At 38.7% G+C, this 22,628-nt stretch overlaps 2 protein-coding genes across 7 annotated transcripts in view; both read left to right on the top strand.

The window, feature by feature from the left end:
• LOC106156641 (ras-specific guanine nucleotide-releasing factor RalGPS2) overlaps window positions 1-2,325 on the top strand; it is a 34,243-nt gene extending 31,918 nt beyond the window's left edge. For all 6 annotated transcript variants that reach the window (XM_087008469.1, XM_087008471.1, XM_087008470.1 and 3 more), the window contains one exon: window positions 40-2,325. In XM_087008469.1, coding sequence (XP_086864595.1) covers window positions 40-69 — 30 coding nt within the window. In that variant the 3' untranslated portion in view covers window positions 70-2,325. The remainder of the gene's footprint in view (window positions 1-39) is intronic.
• Window positions 2,326-17,764: 15,439 nt separating this feature from the next.
• LOC147762967 (uncharacterized) lies at window positions 17,765-21,557 on the top strand. The gene is made up of 2 exons (XM_087010070.1): window positions 17,765-18,341; window positions 18,618-21,557. Exon 2 carries the CDS (start codon window positions 18,623-18,625, stop codon window positions 21,395-21,397), a length of 2,775 nt encoding a protein of 924 aa, XP_086866196.1. The 5' UTR covers window positions 17,765-18,341; window positions 18,618-18,622; the 3' UTR covers window positions 21,398-21,557.
• The last annotated feature ends 1,071 nt before the right edge of the window (window positions 21,558-22,628 follow it).

Genomic DNA, 22,628 nt, shown 5'->3' on the forward strand with positions numbered 1-22,628 from the left:
TGTGAAAAACAAATTGATCTCTTTTTCTTTTCTTTACAGCCCCCAGCCAATTTAATGTCCTTTGAATAAGGAAGATAATTCAGACCAGCAGAGGGTGTTGAAAGCAAGAAAGGCCAGTGTCTCAACACATCTTGTTTATACTTGTGATATACCTATGAACTTTGAATGCAGGGACAGACCCTCTCCTATTTGGGTTCCTATTCACAGGTCTAAATCTACAGTGGAAGGACTTCCATAGAGAAGATATTCTATGAAAAAAAACTATGTGACTAGTGATTTACTTATGTGTGCCTTGTCATCGTATTCTGTGTGCTATGTCATCATATTTCGTGTGCTTCATCATGGCACAGTAAATGGTACAGTTTGACAGCATTAGGTGAGTGGATACGGAGAGAAAGAAAAACTTGGAACACCCTCTCCTACTTTGCTGCCTTCAATATACTGGACTTATTCACTCATCAGAACTGCTGTCATGTATGTAACTGATACCTCAGCCTGCAGCAACTGTTCAAAAGCACTACCTTCAGATAAATATGGAGAGCATGTGACATATCAGTTATTTATCCATGCACATGTGAGAGATGATGAGGTGGAATAACAGTATTTAAGGATGGCAGTGTTGATGTTTCATTTCTTTAGCACTGGCTTACTATAATGAGTTCTTCTTACTACAGACACTGAAAATTTCTACCAGCATTTCATTGCCTCTGCTTTTAATGGATAAAAGAATTAGTGTTATTGCACTGGAGAATTTTTTTTAAAATCAACCAATGGCATATTCTTTCTCTGACAGTATGGGATTTGTTATTTTTGCAGTATTGTTCAAAATTTACTCTGACAACAAAGTTTATCTGCACCTTAATTTCTTGATATTATATTTATATGAATATGGTATTGTAAAAGGAAATGGTTAGGAGAAAGAAACCTTATGATAATTGAACTGTCGGCACTGTTTATCCCATCTTGGTGATCTTAGTCATCAACAAAGTTCACGGGTCCAGAAAAGAAATTTCATTTCTGCTATGAATTGTAGCCACTATCTCCTTCCAAAAATTAAGTTTCCTGATTCTGTTAATCATTTATTAGGTTAAGATAGTGCTTTGTTTTCAGGGCTATGTGATTTCAGGTTGTCTGACACCTTCAAGTGGAATGATTTACACAACATGGCAATTTTACAAACCTTCTGTTACATCAACTGTTTGCAATTGTCCAAACACATAAAACTGTCACCTGTCCATAAAGAAGCCTAGATGTTATTGCGCTGTCTGTGCTGCATTATTCAGCAGTCTGGCCAGTGGATATGTAAAAAGTGGACAAATTCTAGTGTCAATTTGTATCTTTATCATTAAAGATAAAAACATCCATAGGCAGTGTGCACATGGTATAGGTTTACATAGTTCACAGTGCAATAGTCAGTTTGGAACATCATGGAATATCATCCATGGCCATGTTTTATTTATTTATTTATTTATTTATTTATCTATTTATTTGTTTGTTTGTTTATTTATTTGTTTATTTACTATTTTTATGCAGGGCTCAAATGGGGTACAGTATATAAAGAGGAAATGATCAGCTGATGTCAATTGACATCTGTGAATTTGTTTTCAGTGCTAGAGTTCACCTCACAAAAGAATTTAAGTTCAAAGTTGGTCTTTAACACTGAAAAAGTACCCTCAACTTTGAATCAAATACAGCAGTAGCAAGCCACATGAAATGAGGGTATTACATCTGTTGTACAAATAAAATATGAAATGATCAATATTTTGGACATAGTGTCTTTGTATTAGTGAACTACTGCAGGTTTATTAAGAAGTTGGCCAATTTTTTTTAGTCTTTAAGTAGTTGATGTGTACTAAGGAGGCCAATAACTGGGAGCTGTTTTAGACATGGAGTGCATTGTGGTACATTTTTTTAGTTGGTTAGATCTTTTTTTAAAGCATGGTTCACCTAGGTAGTACATATTTGCTTCTATTTGCCCTCAGCAAGTTTGTTTGTATGTGTGTGTGTGAGAGAGAGAGAGAGAGAGAGTGTTTTTAAGGTAAAGAAAACAAGGATTCACTCCTAAACAGTTAAAGTTTTGAAGAAATGTTGAGTATTGAAATCAAGTTATGTTTCTTCATCTACTTTGATGTGCATTTTATTTTTAGAGGAACTGAAAAATGAAAATGACTTTTACAACATTCTGAATGTGTATGTAGAGATAGGTAACATTTTGAAAAACTGTTATGACCTATAAGTTGATTTATGCTTTTCCCTTTTAACTTGTGGTTTTTAAAATTTGTTCTGTTATCATACAATATTACAAAATATATAAATGAAAAAGTTTGGAACCGTGTTTTTATCTTTTGTATTTCACACAACGCTTCAAAACATTTCCTCATTCGTCCTTTTGTATTCTAACTTCATACAATAATTGACTTTGGGTGAGATCATCACAATTTATTGCTCTGAAGCTGGGATAATTTACCTCCGCCTTCGGAGTAATGGAGAACGGACCACCATTCCTATTCCTATCACACCTGGTACACTAATCTGGCAAGACATGCACCGTGCAGAAATTGTGACTGTTATTACGCAATCACATTCTCAAATCAACGTCAAAGCACGATAATTCTAACGATATAACTGATCCAAAAGAAAAGAGAAAAAATCTCAGCAGACGAGTCACAGGGACAGTGACTTTCAAGAATGATCAAAAATTGATGCGGTAGCTATAGAAAACGCAGCTTTACGTGGAACCCCTTACTCTTATATTAACAGGCCTTGTTGGATATTCTGAATGGGATTAGGTCTTGTCGATATAATACATGCATTTTGAAACTGCCCTTTTTCATCCACTCTGCGAATGAACCGCATTTGTATGTGTAGCACCCTGTAGGTTATTGTCCACCTCTTGAAAATACGGGATCCTCGAATGCCAGTGGGTTCTTCGTCTTTTAAAAAGTAGAAGCGTTCTTCTCAAAATGCAACTTGCAGTTGATGTTCAAATTGCACTTCGAGCTTAATATTACAAAAGGTTTAATAGGAGTGTGAGTGAAACATTACATTAATTTGAATAAAATGAGCTTGCTGTCCAAATTGGCCGAGTAAATAGATTTTTACGCTCGGCATGATGGCTTAGTGGTTAGCGAGTGGCTCCAGGTTTGATATCTAGTATCAAGCTTTTTTCATTACAAAATGCAAACCTATATTCACCGGCTGGTCAATATGTTCTGATATTTGGCCTGCACATGACTGCTCTCGACCAATTGGGCGTCAAAATTTGTGACCACATATCAAGAAAAAAAAAAGCAACCAATTTGTTTCTCATTGATCTGCGTCATTCCGTCTGAGATAACGAGTCGGTTGTATTGTTTCATTCGTTCCCAGTATTCTTCAGTAGTGGTTCATTATAAGGTCTGACTGGAATTATGTTTAGAAATTCACACGCCTTTCTATTTTTGCGAGTGTAAAATATTGGGAGTGTTATAAATGCTCCAAATTAATTACTTTTGGATCTGTTAACTTCATATTCCTTGCCATTATGTCATGATTTGAACACTAAGGCTGAAACTTTTTCTATCAATGGGGTGAGTTGGTCAGCCAATAGGGACAGTCAAATTGACGCATCCTCTCTTGTGAATGGCACATTTAGTGTGGTTAGCGGTCTTCAAAATTTATTATTTTATACGTTTTTATACAAAATCTATAATCAAAAATGTCTCTTGCAATTATAGAATTGGTTTGAAACAATACCGAGGGACACCTAATAGACTACAGCTAGGATCGACCTTTTTGGTGAGAGTTTTTTCAAAGGTAACTTTCCCGATCCATGGAGTATACGGGTTCGAAGTACGTGAAGTTGACTGGAGGAGCATTTTGTCTCTTTTTTAGGCAGTGCACTTATAGAATAATATGTGCATGGACTGGCATCACATTTTGGCTTTCTTAGTCTAAAATGTACCATAAAATATAGCACAGGTGCTGGGCCTACGTATGCCCTGATTTTAGTGTGCATCGAGACGCTCACCGATTCGGGGTATTATGAAACACAAAGCACTTTGTGTATAAGGCTGCGTTCACATGCAAATACTATTTTCTAAAAATCTAAACATCTATTTGCGGTATCCTGTGATCACGGTCTGTGCCCTGAATACACCACGGCGTAATTACGGGCAGCGCGAGCCAGTTACTTCCAAAGCTGTAATTAATTATCGGCGCTGCCAGTAATTACGCCGCGGGGTATTCAGGGCATAGACCATGATCACAAGATACCGCAAATAGATTTTTAGAAAATAGATTTTTCATGTGAACGGTCCCCAAGAGACAAAATGCAAGAATCATCAAGCTACTCAACGTACCTCTGTTTTGGGAGTTGAAACCCTTTGGTGACGGTTGCCTTGTGGCTGCTCTATAATCAAAGTGATCTGCACCTGCCTCCAATTACGTAGCAGAAACCTGTTTGTTAACGTTTTAAATCACGTATCTAACATTAAGCTTTCTTGTCTGTTATAACATTGTATGCGCGTCGTACAGCAGGTAATGTTATAACCAGACACACGCAATATGTGCTCCACACCGAACAGGTGCGCTGAAATATTAAATTAGTTTTTCAATTTTTCCTTTATTCCAAGAAAGTTGGGGTGAATGTTCGTATCACGAAACATTCTCTTTTGAAGTTAAAAGTACACTTCTGGAAGTTTTCGGGTTACAGTCAATGAATTGTGTCTGTCTTCTGACAATTGCGACTGGTCTAGATCAAGCGTATTTACTGAGCTGAGAACAAAAATAACTCTAGAATCGTATTTGCATTATCAATTAATTTACAGAGATGCACGACTAATCAAGTGTAATGAGTTTGAGTCACAAGTGCACACTTCCCACAATGAACAACATTTTTCGAAAGTAAATGCATACCATATTTTTTATGTACTCTTCAGAACTAAAATAAATTACAATATTTTTGTGGTTTAGTTTCTGTCATAACTGTGGCTTTATACAGCGCTTTTGGATATAACATTAATTTCAATCGGCTCTAAACAGTTTTAGGTAAGGGGATCGACGGTGTAATACGATCGGTGGTGTACCCGCTTGGATATCAGTTTTGAATATATGAAAATGGCGTCATTAAAGATATCGATAACTGACATTCACTGGGAATTTAGCCATCTTATCCCGTTCTTTGCAGTAAAACTGACCCCGACGTCATGGTACCTTCGATAGTTCGTAGTGCTCGCAGTATGATCCTATCACAGACAGCCGCAGCAGGCTCGACGGCACGGCTGAGTCTACCCGGGCATTCGCAGGTGGCGATAAGGTCTGAGCTACAATCCGGGAGATTCATACAGCAAAATTCACACACGAATGGTGGGTCAACAGCCACTGGAAGAAAAATGTTCCTGCACCGACCCCACTCCAGCAGCGCAACCGACAAGACGTTGGCGCAGTTTCTTACCTGGGACGCCGATGGTAGACTTTGAAACGCGTAACATTTGTTCTGCAGTGTTGGAGACAAAGTACACCCAGTCTTGGTGAGAATGGATCCTAACCCTGTAGGGCTTGGTGGGTGACAGGACTGACATGCTATCAAGTCTAGTACCTTGCATATGTGATTCCTGACGATGTCTCCCTTGTTACAACTATTTCCACCGGCCTCTTGTCGTTGTTGTGTGAGAGCGGCACAGAACGGATCATATGGAGGACACCCAAAGATATCAACACTGGGAACCTGGTGTGTGGCTTCTAAATTAGTCACCGCGCACAAGAGAAACGCTCTGAAAAGTCCTGCTTTCATCACTGCGACCATAGTATTTAAAATCAGTCCATTAGGAAGTGCCATTAAGTAAAGATTTCGAAGTGAGGCTGATGCCTATGTTATGACTGCCTTTCATTATCTTAAAGGATAAAAAGCACGATTTTTTCATTTTATAAAAAGAAATAAATTATTGGCTTGTTTCACCTTCGTGTGGCACGCAGAAAACATTTTAACTTTTTCAGTTGTCAAAGAAAACATCGAAATTTGAGATAGCACACCGAGGCAGTGCACGTCCAGAGAAGATCCCGAGCGACATTGAAAAGCGCGTTCAGAAACAGTGTTTTATTTTTATTCATTAATTGATTTTATTCTATTTTATATTTATTTTTTATTTTATTATTATTATTTTTATTTTTGTGTGTGTGTGTGTGTGTGTGTGTGTGTGTGTGAACAAAAAAAAACATAGTTGCCTTTTTTTAGCATTTAGAGAAGAGCTAAGTATAAATAGGGCGTTATATAAATCTTTTACAACGAGTAATCCGCGCTGACTAGTTTAGAAGCCACACACCTTTATATCTTTAAGTCAATTTAAATTGTCTCCTTTTTTTATGGTTTAACTATGTATTGTTAGGTGACAATGCCAAGTCTGTACTTTACCAATGTGATTTTGCCGATACACGCGATCTGAACATCGTTATTTCAGTACATGGACGATCTACACGCAGTCTACGCTGTTATAACTTTTCCTGCTAAATAACGTTGTCATGCGTAGACGACATTAAGTCTTGTAGCAGTCACTTAAAGGAACAATGGAAATTACGGCGCAAAATGCATAATAAATTGATTTTGGCCGTATATGTATTTGATAATTCTCCCTTTAACTATAATGTGACCTTATATATTTATTCTTTCAAATATTGTGTCCAAACTCCATCATTTAAAATTTTTAATTTTTATCGCAATCATTATCTTCTTGCGATCTAAATTTTAGTAATTTTTTTTTATTTTCAAAATGCCATATCTATGTCAAACGATATTTATCAGTCACAAAGCCCGCTTCTATGGGTAACAAAAATTAATCTTATTACATTAATGAATTACAGGTTATATGATACAAATGCTGGACATAATGTTGCAAATTAAGGCAACTGGATATGATAACTATAAATGGTTATTTTGATTAATTCAGTAACTGAGCTGTAGCTTTAAGGTTACTGACAGGGTTTACGAGTATCAAACTACCGAAAATAAGTTTTTTTTGTGCATTTAATTATTCAATAATGCATCTACCATGTTGCTGATAAAAAATAATAAGAATCCCCTTGAAAAATATTTGATTTAAGATTCTCGTCGCTATGCATAAGCATAAGCACTTCTGAGCGTTTATTGTCAGTTAAACATAGTTCTATTTTGAGGTGAGACAGCAATCAGAGAATGTCCTAAAAACGCAGCAACATCAAAAGCAAATTCCTGTTACTCGTCAAATTGTGTATTTTTCGGCAAAGCATCATGCTACAATAACCCACCAACAGCTTGTATCCAATGATTTACAATTTAGCTCAGGTCCCCCAAATAAATTCTATTAACGTTTTGAGGTTCAGTAAAGGATTCATGTCAATTCACCGTATAGATATTAAGCTTGGATTATATTTGACATCTGTAAAGTAGATCTTCAGAGATGCATCAGCAATAATACTTATTTTTAGAGGTTCAGTTAACTTATGTTGTCAGCAAAAGCAGCTAAGCAGCGCGTCCCATACGATGTTGGCACAGAGGGCCACAACCGGCGGTGGGGCAGGTCTTCGTCCCTCGCAGCTGCACGTGGCGCGTATATCCGAGCTACACTGTTCTAAATTCTCACAGCAGAAAGCGCACACGAATGGCGGATCCATGGGCACTCTGAAGAAAAGACTCCTGCAACGTACATACTCCGTTAAAGCATCGGACAGGACGGGAACGCAGTTCTTGGCCAGCGACGTTAATGGTAGACTTTGATATGCATAGCATTTCTTCTGGAGAGATGGTGTTAGAGTGCAGCTTGACTCCTTCAGAGTAAATGCATTGAATGGGTGTGGTGGCTTGCAAACCTTACAACCTATTAAGTCAAACGTCTTGCGTATTTGACCCACGATGGTGTCACTGGCTGGAGAGGGGTGTAATGGAATGCCACTCCTCAACTTGGCGATGACGGAGTTTGCCTTCTTACAGATATACCCATCCGCCAGCGGCAGGTGTTTGCTGCGCACGTAACAAGATGGCTCATAAAATGGACAACCAGAGGCATCGTGCCCGGAGACGCCACTCACCAGACGTGTGGCTTCCGAAGTTGCCACTGCACACAATACGAACACACTTAAAAACCCCATGCCTGTCGATGTTGGATTAATGTGTTCAGTCTGTCCATTTATACGAACGCCCGAGTGCACCAGCAGCCACTGGCTGCCATTACTACCTCTTTGCACACTTTAGTCGATTTAAGAATGATTTATTTAACTGTCATTGCACTTTCGGGTTGAGACTTGCTATTCATTTCCAAGCATGCACTTTATGAGACAAACACAGTATAAAGTACGTGATGCACACAACATGTTTACAGCTGCCGGTGCTTTGAGAAAAACAAATGGTCGACCTTTTGACCATCTGTCAATCTCTTTTTCTGCAGAATATCACAGACGCATGTATGGGCACCATTACGATCATTCAAGTGCAAGGAACAAGGGGTACGGATGGCCGCTAAAGACCAATACTGAACCTGTAACATGCAAAATTATTTACTCTGTGATCTTTGTTCTTCCTTATAATAAAAGGAACAAAACGAGATCTTTCGTTTAGTTTTACCGTGCACGGAAGCATTTACTCAAGAGATGAGATTGCCTCGCCGTCTCTGACCAGCTGAGACATGCAGCGATGTTGCCTTTTGTATAACGTTAGTTTTATTGGGAATGAGGATAGGCCAACAAACATATTTTTATTATGGTATGTTCTATTAGAGAACCCCACAAGCGAAATTTGTGCAAAATTGTTTACAAATAATAACTTTTCCTGACTCGTTACATCACAATTTTTAGGATGATAAGTCTTATCGAATATTTGATATATATATATATATATATATATATATATATATATATATATATATATATAAATATATAATCCGTAAGGCCATAACATTAGAACAATCAAAATTCCTTGTTGCCTTCTTTATTGTTGTGAATGGGACTATGAAAGTACACTGAGATGGAGGAGACATTAATTTATTATTTTGAAAGATCTTAGAATGAACTAAACAGTTTTTTGAAGCTTGCCATGCTTTAAACTTAATTAAAATTTCAATTTAGGCGTTTAGGGCCTACAAGTGGTCTCCCATGCTGCCTTGCTTTCAAGAAAGTAGAATTGTCGGTGAAAACGCAGAAATCGAAATTAAACATGTTACTAGTATACCTGTTACTGGTCGCCCAACAAAGTTTTTTTCATGTTCATTACCCGCTAGTACCATTGTACGAATTTCAGTGTATTTTGCACATTACAATTGCTTTGCCTCGCGGAGTACGTATGTTATCTATCATTGTAGGGGAGAGAGGGATTCCCATGAAGAGACTTGGTCGTGCAGTTAAATGTTATAAATAAATGGACTACAAAATCTCAATTACCTCGTTGTATGACGGCACAGCAATGACGTAGGGATACTAACGTAGCGCATGAAATTCTGTTCTTCTGGTTTTCTTAAGTTTACGGACCATGGAAGAGAGGACTCGAGTTAAGATTAAGACTTTAAGGCAACGCGCAGTCGTTCTGCATTAATTTGAAAAAAAACAGCTGCAAGAAATGCGCCAAATTCAAAATTCGTTAAAAAGGATATAAGAAAGGTATTTCAAAGATGAATTATGAAATCTTCTAAGCTTACGGCTTTGATACAATGTAGGCATTGTCAGCGCGACATGTGCTCGAGAGAGTTGGAGCTTTGGTGTTTCTCTTCTCAAACTCTTGTTCGCGTGTTTAAAGCATACTTTACACGGTAGCATAGTTTCAAACAAAGTAACTAATGGAGTGTGGGCTGGGATGCTCTTTTGCATTCCACCTGAGACATCGTCATTACATAACAGCTTATTTACCTGCAAGGAAAATGACTCGTGATCCCAGAACATCTGAAACCTAAAAGACGTAAAATAATTATATTATTGTATCGGCATCACGGCGTGTTGTCGCATTCGTCCCCTAAGGCACAGATAATAGTACCGTGCTTCATTAGGATACTCGAGTTGTATCATTTAAAAGGTTTGCCTTTCAACAAATCTACTCACTTATTTCCCACGTTTACTTTCTTTTTTTTTTTTTGCTTTTATAGACACTTTACCATTGGTAGAGTAGGAAAATGATTACTCACTGTCAATTTTTTCTTGGATATTTTTGGCAGATCCCCAATATGCTACATTCAAACTACCATTTTAGAAAAAACTTTGTATCGGTGACTTTCTTTTGGTCCTATAAGCCGACTCCTATACTTCCAACCAATTAACCTTATTCTGTACTTTTCACATGGAACCCGAACTTCCATTCCTGTCACACCTGAAATGCCTCCGCGTAGGGGCGTAGTTCAATCTCCCTCAACGTTTACTGGGTTGGAGACAGACGAGGTGTACAGAGTTACACTGTATGCTGCTCCACCATTATTATCTTTACACTGCAGACCCGTAGCCAGCAGTGTCAAAAAATGGGTTTCTTTCGAATCAAACCCCCCCCTCCCCCCCCCCCCCCCCCCCCCCCCCCCCGGCTACGGGACTGCACTGGTGTCAACCGGAAAGGTCATTCCTTTTAAGTGTGTACCAATATCTCAGTTCTGTTGTATCTGATTAAGATCCTTTGAACATACATTATATTTGCTGCATAATTGATAAAAAGAGTTATGTCGGCATAATCGCCTCGTTTGGGTATTTTTAAAAAGGCGCGTGATTTCAACAGACTCAAGTTAAGCGATAAATAATTGTGCCATAAAGCAATTTATTTACGAAGTATCATTATTCTCCTTTGTTTGCTTTATTATGTGAGTTTCAAATAATACGTGAATTGCCGTAAGAATTTTCATTTCCTTCATTTTGATTAATTTACATAATATCTTGCACCTTATCAGATATATGAATACTCATTTCGTTTTTTTTTCTCTTTTTATGTACAAACACAGATTTGTCTGTACATATAGACGTTACCTGCGTCTGTCGTCGTCTTTGTCATGGTCGTCGGCGGGCGATTTCAGTGATAACAAGATAAGTGGAAAACTGTTTTATCTTCTGTCTTCAAATTTACATCACTGATGAATATTAATAAAATGCAGATCGAGTTCTAAAATCAGCTTGGTCGGACCTTTTTCCAAAAGTTTTGCTGTTTTTCACCCTTTTTCAACATAAATGCCATAACACATTTTAAAAACTCAGTTGACTCATTGGCTTCAATCCTAAAGTAGTGACCAATATTACTGAAATACAGGTCGAATTAAAAAAGTATGATCGGATTATTTTTCTGAAAAAATGCAGTTTTTCATGCCAAACATGAAATGTTCATTTTTGCATATAGTGGAATTTTCAAAGTGATTTTTTAACTTACATGGGGAGGCTTCTGCTAGTTACATTTTGTGAATATCCATGATTCTTATAAAACATGGGGGTGATTATGCTATTAAGAATTATGTAATATTGCATCAAAATGGAAGAAAACCCTATTTTGGGCACTGCCGCCATAATGACCATTAGAAGAAAGCCATGTTGCATATGATTCTCAAATTTACTGAAAAGATTAATTGGCCTACAATTGTCGTCTTTGGTGATTTTGCAGTTAATCATTATGTAAAATTGCATCAAAATTGACAAAAAAATATTTTGTGCCCTTAAATTTATGGCCTTGAATTTGTGCATTTTTTCAAATTTCATTTTCTCATTCTCGCATTTTCAATGTGTGAATTTGAACTCTCATGGGCCTGATCCCTGATCCCTGCTAGTTACATATTTTAGCATCCATGTTATCTTTTGTGCATAATCAAAATTTACTGTTGACGTAACTTGTTGTTAAGTATAATGTGTTACTGTATTCATATTGACAAAATTAGCTATTTAGTGCATCATTTATTTCTGATTTTTGTCTGTACATTTGAAAGCATTGCTATCTTGTTTTAGATTATGTTGTAAAGCAAATTACTTACACTTTCACTAATCACAGATAATAATTAAAGCGGAATCAAATGAGTAAAAGGGACAAAGAGTTATTGAGTGTAAGTTAAGTTTCTCCAAGAGTCAACAAGTGTAGAACATGTTTTTAATGTCAGAAAAAGATGGAAAAGGTCAAAGTCAGTAACAGTTAATGTAATTGGTTAATTTAATAACATATTTTAATTTTGATCATCTATTTATCACATGATAACTGAGTTTTGGATAAGGTCCAAATATGAGTAATCCAAATAATATTTTAGATATCTTTAATTGAAAACAAGTCCCTTAAGGATTACCTAATAAGGAAATGTTGCATAGTGACTTGCAACATGAGAATGGAAAATATTTTGTAATCACGCAAAGACAAAGAAAAGAAAACAAGTAAATGCATGGTCAGTACGGAGAAATTGAGTATAAATATTTGTGAAGTTGTATGAAAGAAGAGTCGGTGAATAAACGTTCGGAAGCTTCAAACTGCTGTCGTCATTCCTCACTATAACAATTATAAGCCTTGACCACTTGTTTAAGCCCTACATACTAAGTACTTGCTGTCGTTTTATCAATTTTGGAGGTTGCCAAAAAGTTGTAAGTGTGGTCGAGGTTGAACGTGTAACCATGAAGAAAATGACCATGTTTAGTCAACGTGAATAAACCATGAGTTCCCACTTAGTTTTGTAACTTCTACCGTGAGATACCAAAACTCACTTTCGAAACTTCTTAATAAAGTATCAACAGTGTGGTGCCGTGTCATCCTGCAAAAGTAATTGATCTTGCCGCAAGATATAACACACGCTCTCAGCTTTGCATATTGTGGGTTGAAAAAATAATAAAGTGCTGTTTCGCAAGAGACACCTGCCTCTTAATTCGGCAATACGGTATAAAAGTAGTTGGCGCCTCTTTCTTTGCACAGATATTCTTGCTCAGTTACACATACATGGCTCAGCGCTCAAGACGTCTGTTCAAAGCGTAGCTCAAGTATTTAAGGCGCCTGTTTGCTTCTACGGAGGCCTGCTTACGAAACTTGGTATGTACGCGTATATCAACATAACATGAATATAATGACCATTTAAAGGCCGATCGAATATAGAATGATCTGAAAATCATCTTCCAAAGCGAAACGCATATTTGATGCCATGCAAAAATGTTATTTACAATGTTTACCTAAGTGCAAACAATCTTAGGTATTTTTATGAGCGTAATGCCAGTTATTTCAACCTTTATGATAAAGTTTCGTGGGCTGAATGTGTCATTTCGTTTTTGAAAGGAAAGGGATCCCCTATATCGATCGGTGAATAATTTTAGAATTTTTGATATGTTCAACATCAAATCGGTATGTTAAAGAAAGTTTAAATCCATCAGCTTCGCCTGCAACGGTAGGCGTAGTGCGAATTGTTTTGTATCCTCATCTTACAATGAAAGGAAACGGCTATTCTTTCAATGTGACAGGAATGGAAGTTCGCTAGGAACCCTAGTCCGTTCAACATTACCACAAACAAGTGACATTCGTCCTAATATGTACTAACCCGATACTACAACTAGCCCTAACCTTCCAATCCAAGGACTACCATTCCTGTCAAACCTGTTAACTACTTAAATGGGGCCTACTTTTGTGCCTATATTTCACGAAGTTTTTAAACTCCAAGGCGTAGAATATTTAATTCTTGTAATGCTGATGGATCACATAACATGCTTCATTTTTAAACAGTATGCTTTTGTTAACACTTTTAAACGAATGTTTGCCTCATTTGTCTTTGTAAAAACCGTGGAAGTGTAACTGGGATGGAAACGAAACGGTTGGGGATGATTTTCTGCAATATCATTGGTCTTATCAACAGAGAGCTGATAACAGTGCTAAGGCCATGTGATTTAACAGAGATAACCAATTGCCAATCACAGAATATCTGTTCATTACACATGGAACAGGTATACATAGAACTTTTATAAGGTTGTGGGAAATTTAATTTTTTTAAAATTATGAATGTGACACGCTTTATCGACTTAGGAACTGGTCATAGAGTAGGGGGGAGGGGTGCGTAACTATTTTTTGCCTGCAAGAAGGGGTGTCCAAAATAGATTGAGTCATGCAGTTGGGGTGGGCTAAGCTCTATTTTTGGAACCAACCGGGTACAATTTTCGAGAACCACTACTATAATACACTTGAAGTACTACAGCCTGATAGAGTTTTGACAACAACATCTGGTTCGTCTTTCTTACAAGCTTTTTTTAAGAACAAACAATAGTTTCTTGTAATTAAAGAACTGTTATAAAATCATATCATTTAGGAAACCTGCCACAGAAAGTAAAGTTTCAATGTTAGTAAGTAGTCTTTTCCTGCTCGTGTTTAAGTGAACACATTTGCGCAATACTTCATTTGTGATAAAGCTTTGTGAAAGTAACAACTCACTTCATTTTGAAATTGCCTCCTTATTAAGGAGAGTACTCTTATGCAATTCATTTCCTGGAGCTGGGCTTGCGTTTCTAGGATTTTGCGTTTCTTGAATTTTTATCTATTTTCTCTCTGTCTTTTTTTACGTGAAAAAAAAAACATCCAGTATATATCTCTGCACGTTTTTTTTTTTTTTTTTTTTTTTTTTTTTGTAGTTGAATTTTCGTGTTACGATAGAGACCACAATTATAGAGATTTTCGCTGGAAACTTTTTTTGTAGATTACTGATGGATGTAGAATGAACCCTAATGATTTTCATAAGGATCAATTAACGATTGGCAAGTGCGTAAGTGTTGTTAGTAATCCAGTGGAATAAGAATGAGAAATATGAATAACTCTGATACTGAAACTTCCATTTCGCATTTTGCCATTGTATAGTGTAGTGATACAGTTATTGCTAATTTGGAGTTGCTTCTTGATATGAGCTTTCAGGATATAATAGTTAAAATACTCTTTTTGAATGGATTCTAATTGATCACTAAGATTGGTGGTAAGGCCAGGGTGCAAAGCTTGACATGCATACTCCATGATACTCCCGGGTTGATCTAAGAGCGCATTGAGGGCATTGAGAACTAAAGCGTATTCAGATTATGCGCATTATGATTTTATCTTATTACTTCTGCAGTAATTTGTTATGATTAGTTTGTCAAAATTTGTAAGATTTGGTGGTAAATAGGGGAGACCGGGGCTAGTTGGACCCCGGGGAAAGTTGGCCTCTCGTCATTTTATGAAAAAGTAAATACGAGGTAAAAAAAAATTTGATCACATCATTTTGCAAAGTGATCCTATCCAATAATGCCAAGAAAACGTTGGTTGAAAAAAGTTTTACTTAAGCGGCTAGTCCAATTGAAAGATATCTGCATCTAAAAGCAACTTAATAAAGAAATTAAAAAAAAATTTCATTTTCATTGACTTTTCGTCAAATATGTATGGGGCAGCAAACTAAAGCTAATGTTTTATCGCAGTTCATTCTAGCACCAAAAATGACTGCACTCCTTTAAAATTAAAAAAAAAATGTGGACGCGGTGCTAGTTGGCCCCCTTGACTCGGGGCAAGTTGATCACTCATATAGACCACTATCCTTTGCTGGTAACAGAGCTATTGACCATTGTTAAAACAAAGTCAATGGTTTGTTAAATTAATACCAATTTAAGATTGAATTTGTTAGTTTTAAAACTAATATTTATCATTCGCTATCATTTATTAAAAACCTGCTTTATGCCATTATTAGTCTCTTCTTAAACAAAAAAAAGTTTGATTAATAGATATTTGGGTTCTTGCAACACATACAACGAAACGTTTAGAAACCTCATTTGATCTACTTATTCAGCAAAGACTCTTTAAATTCAATTAAATAAAATAAATATGTGTAAAGATGTATTTCTGGCGTTAACATTGCATTTAAGTATATAGTGCCAACTTGCCCCGACCTTGGGGCCAAGTTGGCCCGCCACATATGTCTACATTAATACGGCCGAAGTGCCATTTCTCTCATATGACCTTGACGTCAGGTCGTGAAAGATCGGCTTGTCGGTTGAAAAACAATCATATACGGAGTCTTTTCGGCCACTGTGCAGTTGACGTACTTTGTCCGTGCGGCTTTATTGCTGTTTGATACGTTGTCAGTGCAGCCCCCGTGCGTATTGACCACTTACGTCGAAATATCAAGGAGACGATAATCTTCCAACTCAAAAAAATGTAAGGCATTTTACTGTTATTACGGCTTCCTAAAACCATCAAAGGCGAAATTGGAAATAGAGGTAAAATAACAGCATGAGGAATAACATAAGGATTAGCGTGAAAATACGGTGCAGATGGACCACTAGAACCCCTTACCCGTTCGCATCTGCCGTGCGATGTCCGCACGCTGCTCGTAAACTGCCCTTAAATCCCTTTTCGTGCGGAGTCTGTTCGGCGGAAGACGGCGAGCATGCGAAATCGTACGAAATAGTACGGATTCACGATCTTCGTATCCTCTACGATTTTGTAAAGCTGAAACTTTTGACAAACTCCTTTAAATCGTAAGCCCGCAGGCCGCAACAATATCGCTGATGGCATTGCGCAGTTCCGCATGGGCATTGTTCGGTGGGCTTGCTTCGATCGTGACAATGGTTGAACCTGTTGTTGGTCTCTTTCCCTTCCTTATTTGATGGTTTAGGTTGGCATGAGAAGAGTTAAAACTTTAAATGCCATTGTAATCATGGAGTTGTACAACTCCTTGGCTTAATTCATTTGCATAAATGTGAAATTGTAGTTTTTCGAAATCTGAACACAAGGTTGAAAAAAAAAAAAAAAAATAGTACGCCCGTGGCAAATGTAATCAAGGCTTATCAATTTTGACAGCTCTGTATCGTTGGGTCACCTTGTGTTGTTGCGCGATAACGGAAGTCCACCGTGCAATGCCGGCCTGTGCAATTCTCATGCGGGGATTGCACAATGCCATCTCGATATTGTTACGGTCCAGGGGCGGATCCAGAGATATTTTCTGACAGTCTTCCAAATTCTCTTTGTTGATCCATCCTACATTTTTGACCGTCTTCCGACAGACAAAATTAGATACCCGACAATGTAAACTTCAAAATCTGAGCGTCTTCCGGAAGACCCAGAAGACGGCCTCAATCCGCCCCTGCGGTCTACGGGCTTACGATTTTTAAAAAAATTGTCAAAAGTTACAGCTTCACAAAATCGAAGAGACCGCGGAGATCTAATTATATCTGTACGATTCCGTGCGATTTCGCACGGCCATAATCTACCTCCGCTCAGATGCCGTACGAAAAGGGTATTACGGTCAGTATACATCCACCGTACGGGCATCGCATTTCCAATGTAACCTAGGCTTTACGTGCACAGGGTTTTGAGTTTACGCGGTTCTTTCTACGACAAAAATATCTAAGCGCTTTCTTTTTTTATATTAAACTCAAAAATATCAAGTGTGCAGTTGGCTATGATGTTTAATTTTTACGTCGTAGTTTTGACAAACGAACCAGATTTTTATCGGGATTTTTAAAATAGGACATTAGTCACGTTGTTTCGGCTCACATTTTTGTCAACTTTTATTAGCACGTTTTCAATATTATAAATTGAACCATGATAAAGGGTCTGCAACAACGCCCTCAGCACTACTTTATAATTCAGATTCATGCACATGGTGATGCAGCTTGACAAAGTTGTACACAAATATAGCATAATGTAGCCTTTACAGCATAGTTCCATTTAGCGACATACTGTTACAGATATGGTACACGAATGCATAAAGGAACTTCTGTGTAATTGCTGATCTTGGTTTCAACTACTTTTCCATCGTGGCACTTTTTCAGTTCAGTTCAACATCAGGGAAGTTGAGACCCTCCCTTTTAAAAAAAAACGCAATTGTCCACAGCGATCACCCTGAGCTTCAGAGCTAACTTGACACTAACCTTTTCACTGTAGCCTATCTCCATCGTGTCAAGTAACCTCTGACGAAAATAGTTTGACCTATTTTATATAAGCCAATCGAATCCATGTTTCAAAAATTTTCACCAAAGTTTGGTGAAAACGCTGATTGGTTGATCGTCAATCGGCAATCCTCGGCTGATTCCGCAAGCTCCATACTAACAACATAGTTATTGTCGAGTGCGGAGACATCCGAGTAGTTCCGAGTGGTTCCGAGTGCATAACCGTACACAAAGAAAGCATGGAGTATATCGGAATTGAAACCAGAGCAGTATGATGCCCTGCATCATTATCTACTGAGGGATGATGTATTTTGCGTGCTGCCCACAGGTTACGGCAAGTCCCTGATATTCAGCCTTATCTTTGATTGATCCGGATTTGAACAAAGCGCGATTTGACTCGTTCGCGTTCATTGGCTAGATCGTTCAATGAGTCATTGAGTGCGGGCTTTAAATTTGATTGGCGGGCGGCGGGGGCACTCGAATCTGGTCAGAGGTTACTTGACACGATGGAGATAGGCTACAGTGAAAAGGTTAGTGTCAAGTTAGCTCTGAAGCTCAGGGTGACAGCGATTTTCTCGGAAGTTAAAGGGACTGCTCTGTGGATTTCCACAGGTGACCCCCCCCCTCCCCCCCCCCCCCCCCCCCCCCCCCCGCTACAAAAGACACCCTGCATTTCATTTCCATTCCATTTATACTACCACGTGTACAACAAACGAGTGATCACGATCATTTTCTCTGTATGTTAAGATATATGCTTACCACAATTTTGATCAGGAAATAGCTGAAATTATCAATTTTTTTTTCAGAAAGAATGGATATAGCAGCTCATAAGCTAAGGAAGGTGGAGCTATGTGCAACCCTTACCTTATTTTTACTCGGAGTTATTTCAGACCACGTGGTAATTGTTGATGGAACTGGTGTCGCAGGCAGTTTTGGGGGAATCGATGTCGTGAACCAGTCAGAAGGGGCCATTCTTCAGAAAGATAATAGCAATAGCGACACTCACGGCGCTTTTACGACATTGGTCTTTGACTGCATCCAGAAGCAGATGTTGGCACGTGGAGGAAGCACAGGGAATAGCCTGAAGACTTTAGCAGCCTGCTCGACAGAATACTGTAATGTTGGTCACGGAGACTCTGGCTGTGGGTCAGTGAAGTATTTCACGTCACCATGTGGACAACTGTCCAGTCTAAATACGGGTTTTCGCTGGAGGTACATGCCGAACCAACATTGTACCTGGGTAATCGAGGTTTCTCGAGGTTATATCGTGAATCTCACGTTTGAATATTTCAACCTAGTATTTTCTGAAAATTGCCGATACGACTCAGTGGAAGTCTATGACGGGAGGTCATCGGAGGGCACATTAATTGGGAAATTTTGTGGTAGCGTCTTTCCTTGGAGTTCTTACTCATCCACTAATTTTATGACAGTGGTTTTTAAAACTGACGAGGTAAATGAAGGCTTCCTTGGATTTCGAGCATTTTATGAAGCTTTGCCTGCTTATATTTGGAAGCCTATTAAATTTACACCCAACGCCATTTATGTCGACAAAACAGGAAGGTTGGACCTTTCGTTGGACACTGTTACAGCTGAGTCTCAGTCTCATTATCATCACCAATTTCATGTTAGAACAGATATTGGGAAGCTGTTCACAATGACCTGGGTATTCCGTGCATCCGACGGCAAGTCTAATAGCATTGTACATATTCATGACGGGCCCTCCACCTGGGCTAAGCGTTTGGCTGTTCTCCAATCCTCTACTGTTGATTTGTCAGGGAATATCACCGCTGGAACGTATCAGTTCTTTATAGTAATCAAGCAAAGTAAACTGGAGGCGGACCTCAAGTTTTCGGCAACTTTTTCCTCAGATTGGCTTCAGCCGTGCGGAATGTTAATTTCAGAAACTGTTCCCTGTATACCACAAGATGGGGTACTGGTTGGACTTGAAGGTGGGGAAATACTAACTGAAGAGAGAAGCGACTCTTTCTACAAGGTATATGTCTGGCATCCCGTAAATGGCAAGGCATTCTTGCACGGCTTGGGCATAATTCTAGATTATGATAAACTTAACGGTTTGCATGATGGTATGCCGGTCCTTGACATGCCGCAGGCGGGAGATTGCCAATACGGTGGGCTTATTCTCTTTGTTAACGGATGGGGAATAAATGCCACTTCTTCAGTTGGGCCATTTTGTGCGCCTCCGGTGGAATTGAATGTACCAATCCGTTCGCTTTACGTAATGTTATTTACTGTTGGAGGTCTTTTCGAAAGAATGCCACAAGGCATGGTTTCTTACAATGTAAAAATACATACCTATATCGGAATCAACCCTATGTGCGACGTGGTCTTCCATCCTCAGTATGAGGTAGACGATTCAGAATTTGATTATTCCCTATCAGTGAGTAACCTAACAGACAGAGTTTTCTCCCGGAATGAAACTGGTGGAAAGAAAGCGAAAGTGGACATATTCCTTCCCCAAAAATTAACATTAAAACATACATTTTATCAACAGTTTACATTTGCGTATGATCTCCTCACACAACCGCCATCACAGGTAACGGACGAATTTGACATAACTATTTCGTCGGATGCAGACACACAGTACCCATTCACCGTGGTCGTTCGTTTTCGATGGGGGGTCTCAAAAGTGAAAGTCAGGTTAACTGCTTCTCGCCCCTCAAAAGATATTGATGTTCAAATCGTTCCCGTGTCTAGCTACGCTGATTACTTTGAGACAGGCTTGTTTACTCCTACGAACGGTTCCAACCAAACTTTGAACCTTCGACTTTCCTTGTCTGATTATCTGGCAAATGAACAATTTGGTTTTGAAATCATTGTCTTCTACCTACGTCAGCACTACGACTGTTGGAACTATGTCTCTGCATTTTTCTATCGAAGCCCTTTTTATACTCTCTTTAAATCTTGCGGACAAATGTATAGGGACGGGGACTGTGGCCCGGCAGACTATACCCTACAGAACCCGTACAATGAAGTAATACTTGGAACTCTCTTTAAAAGTGAACACGAGCAATTTCTGGCATACACAATAAAGATTTCTGCTGTGCCCAGTGGGTGTTCCGTGGGGAAACGGGTGGCGTTTCAAATAAAGGAGTATCATCCGTGTAACGCTAAAAGTGGCGAATGTTTGATATCTTACGTGTACGGGGAGATGGGAAAACCATTTCAATGGACAAGTATATCAAATTACCGTCTTGTGTTTACTACAGAAATACAAAGTGAAAATCTTCATGATATCGTTGGAATCTCCGCAGTGACCTACGCGTTAGATCACGAGGACCGTTACTCCAGGAGAATGGCAGAAACTGGCAAGTGCACGGACGCTAAATTCGGTGGGATACAATACCGGGACACTTGCTACGACCTTTTTGTTCCCGACACCATGATGTCATGGGCTGATGCCCACACTCTGTGCACGAACAAAGGTGGTATGCTAGGGATGTTCCATGATGGTGACGATCTTGACTATGTGAAGAATGTCATGGCGAGAACATGGTTTCATGAGCTATTCGTTAGAAAACGCTCGCTGGTTTTCATTGGACTCCGGAGTTCAAATGTAAGTAACTAAATTGATTTTAGTAGGTCAATGGTTATTTCAGGTGTATGGCCTAACGTTTCACTTAAGTTCAGCCTTTTTGACTAAAGAGGATTCGACTTTGTTCATACCTTGCATCAAATACATACAGATAAACGTTATTATGATGAAACGAAGTTAAATCAAGACTTGATCTAGGACTTAATAATGCAGCCTCGCAGAGTATGTTTTCTTTTCATAGCTTCTTTTTGTATTTACCTATAGTACCATGTCCATTTGTTCATAGGGTCACTCGACTAGCTGGCCAGATGGTACCAGCGGAGTGACGGACTGGTATGAGCCAGATATCTCCAAACCTCAGCTTGACGGAAAGCTCTCCAATCTACACCTAGATTCAATCAGGAGTACCTTCATCGACCCAAATATCAAGCAGCCAATGTTTGACGAAGGTCGGCGGTGTACTCTGATGGCATTCACGTCTCCGCGCATCTCTTCAAATTGGATTCAAATCCCATGCTATCTACCTATGAACCACAGTAGTGCTCTCTGCATGCGGTCCTTAAATGACAAAGCTGAAGGAGCCGGGGCGAAAAACACAGCTTCTTACCATTCCGGTTCTGTTATTGGGGTAAAATTACAAAGTGATGGGGCCTCCCTTGCAGCCTTGTTGTCGCCAAATACATGTCCGCACACTTGGTGGCGTATCGGTGGCTTTTGCTACAAGCCGGTTGACATGACTTTGGCCATTACTGAAAGCAACGTTTACACCGGAGATGCTTTTTCGAGAGACGTTGACGCGCTGCAGCGGAAAAACGCGTACCTGTCAGTTGAGGGACTGGCGCGAGAACTGTGTCATGAATCAGGGTGGAGACTTGCTATTCTTACAAAGGAACGCGGAGAGCTCCTTCCAAAATATTTACTTGCTTACAGATTGCCTAAACAACGTGAAACTGTAATTGCGGACACCGATTTTGATTTTGAAAATTCGACCTGTGTCTACGGTTCTTCCATCGTGTATTTCTCAGAAATCGTGCACAGTTTGGACGTGAAATTGGGGCAACGGTAATTTTTCTTTCTCACTCTCTAAACAAACATCGTTGAGTTATGAATTAAATTAATGTAGTCTTACCTTGCATATAGCAAAGATGAGTTAGCTGGTCATTACAAAGTTTTCAAAGCACATGTACTGCCGGATGACAATTCTGAAGATGAAATCTGAGTAACTATTTTCACACAATTATCAATATTCATCGATAAATCATAT

This window comes from Lingula anatina, chromosome 3 (genome assembly GCF_051362555.1).
Source record: "Lingula anatina isolate TDL-2025a chromosome 3, LinAna3.0, whole genome shotgun sequence".
In the NCBI taxonomy this organism is placed as follows: domain Eukaryota; kingdom Metazoa; phylum Brachiopoda; class Lingulata; order Lingulida; family Lingulidae; genus Lingula; species Lingula anatina.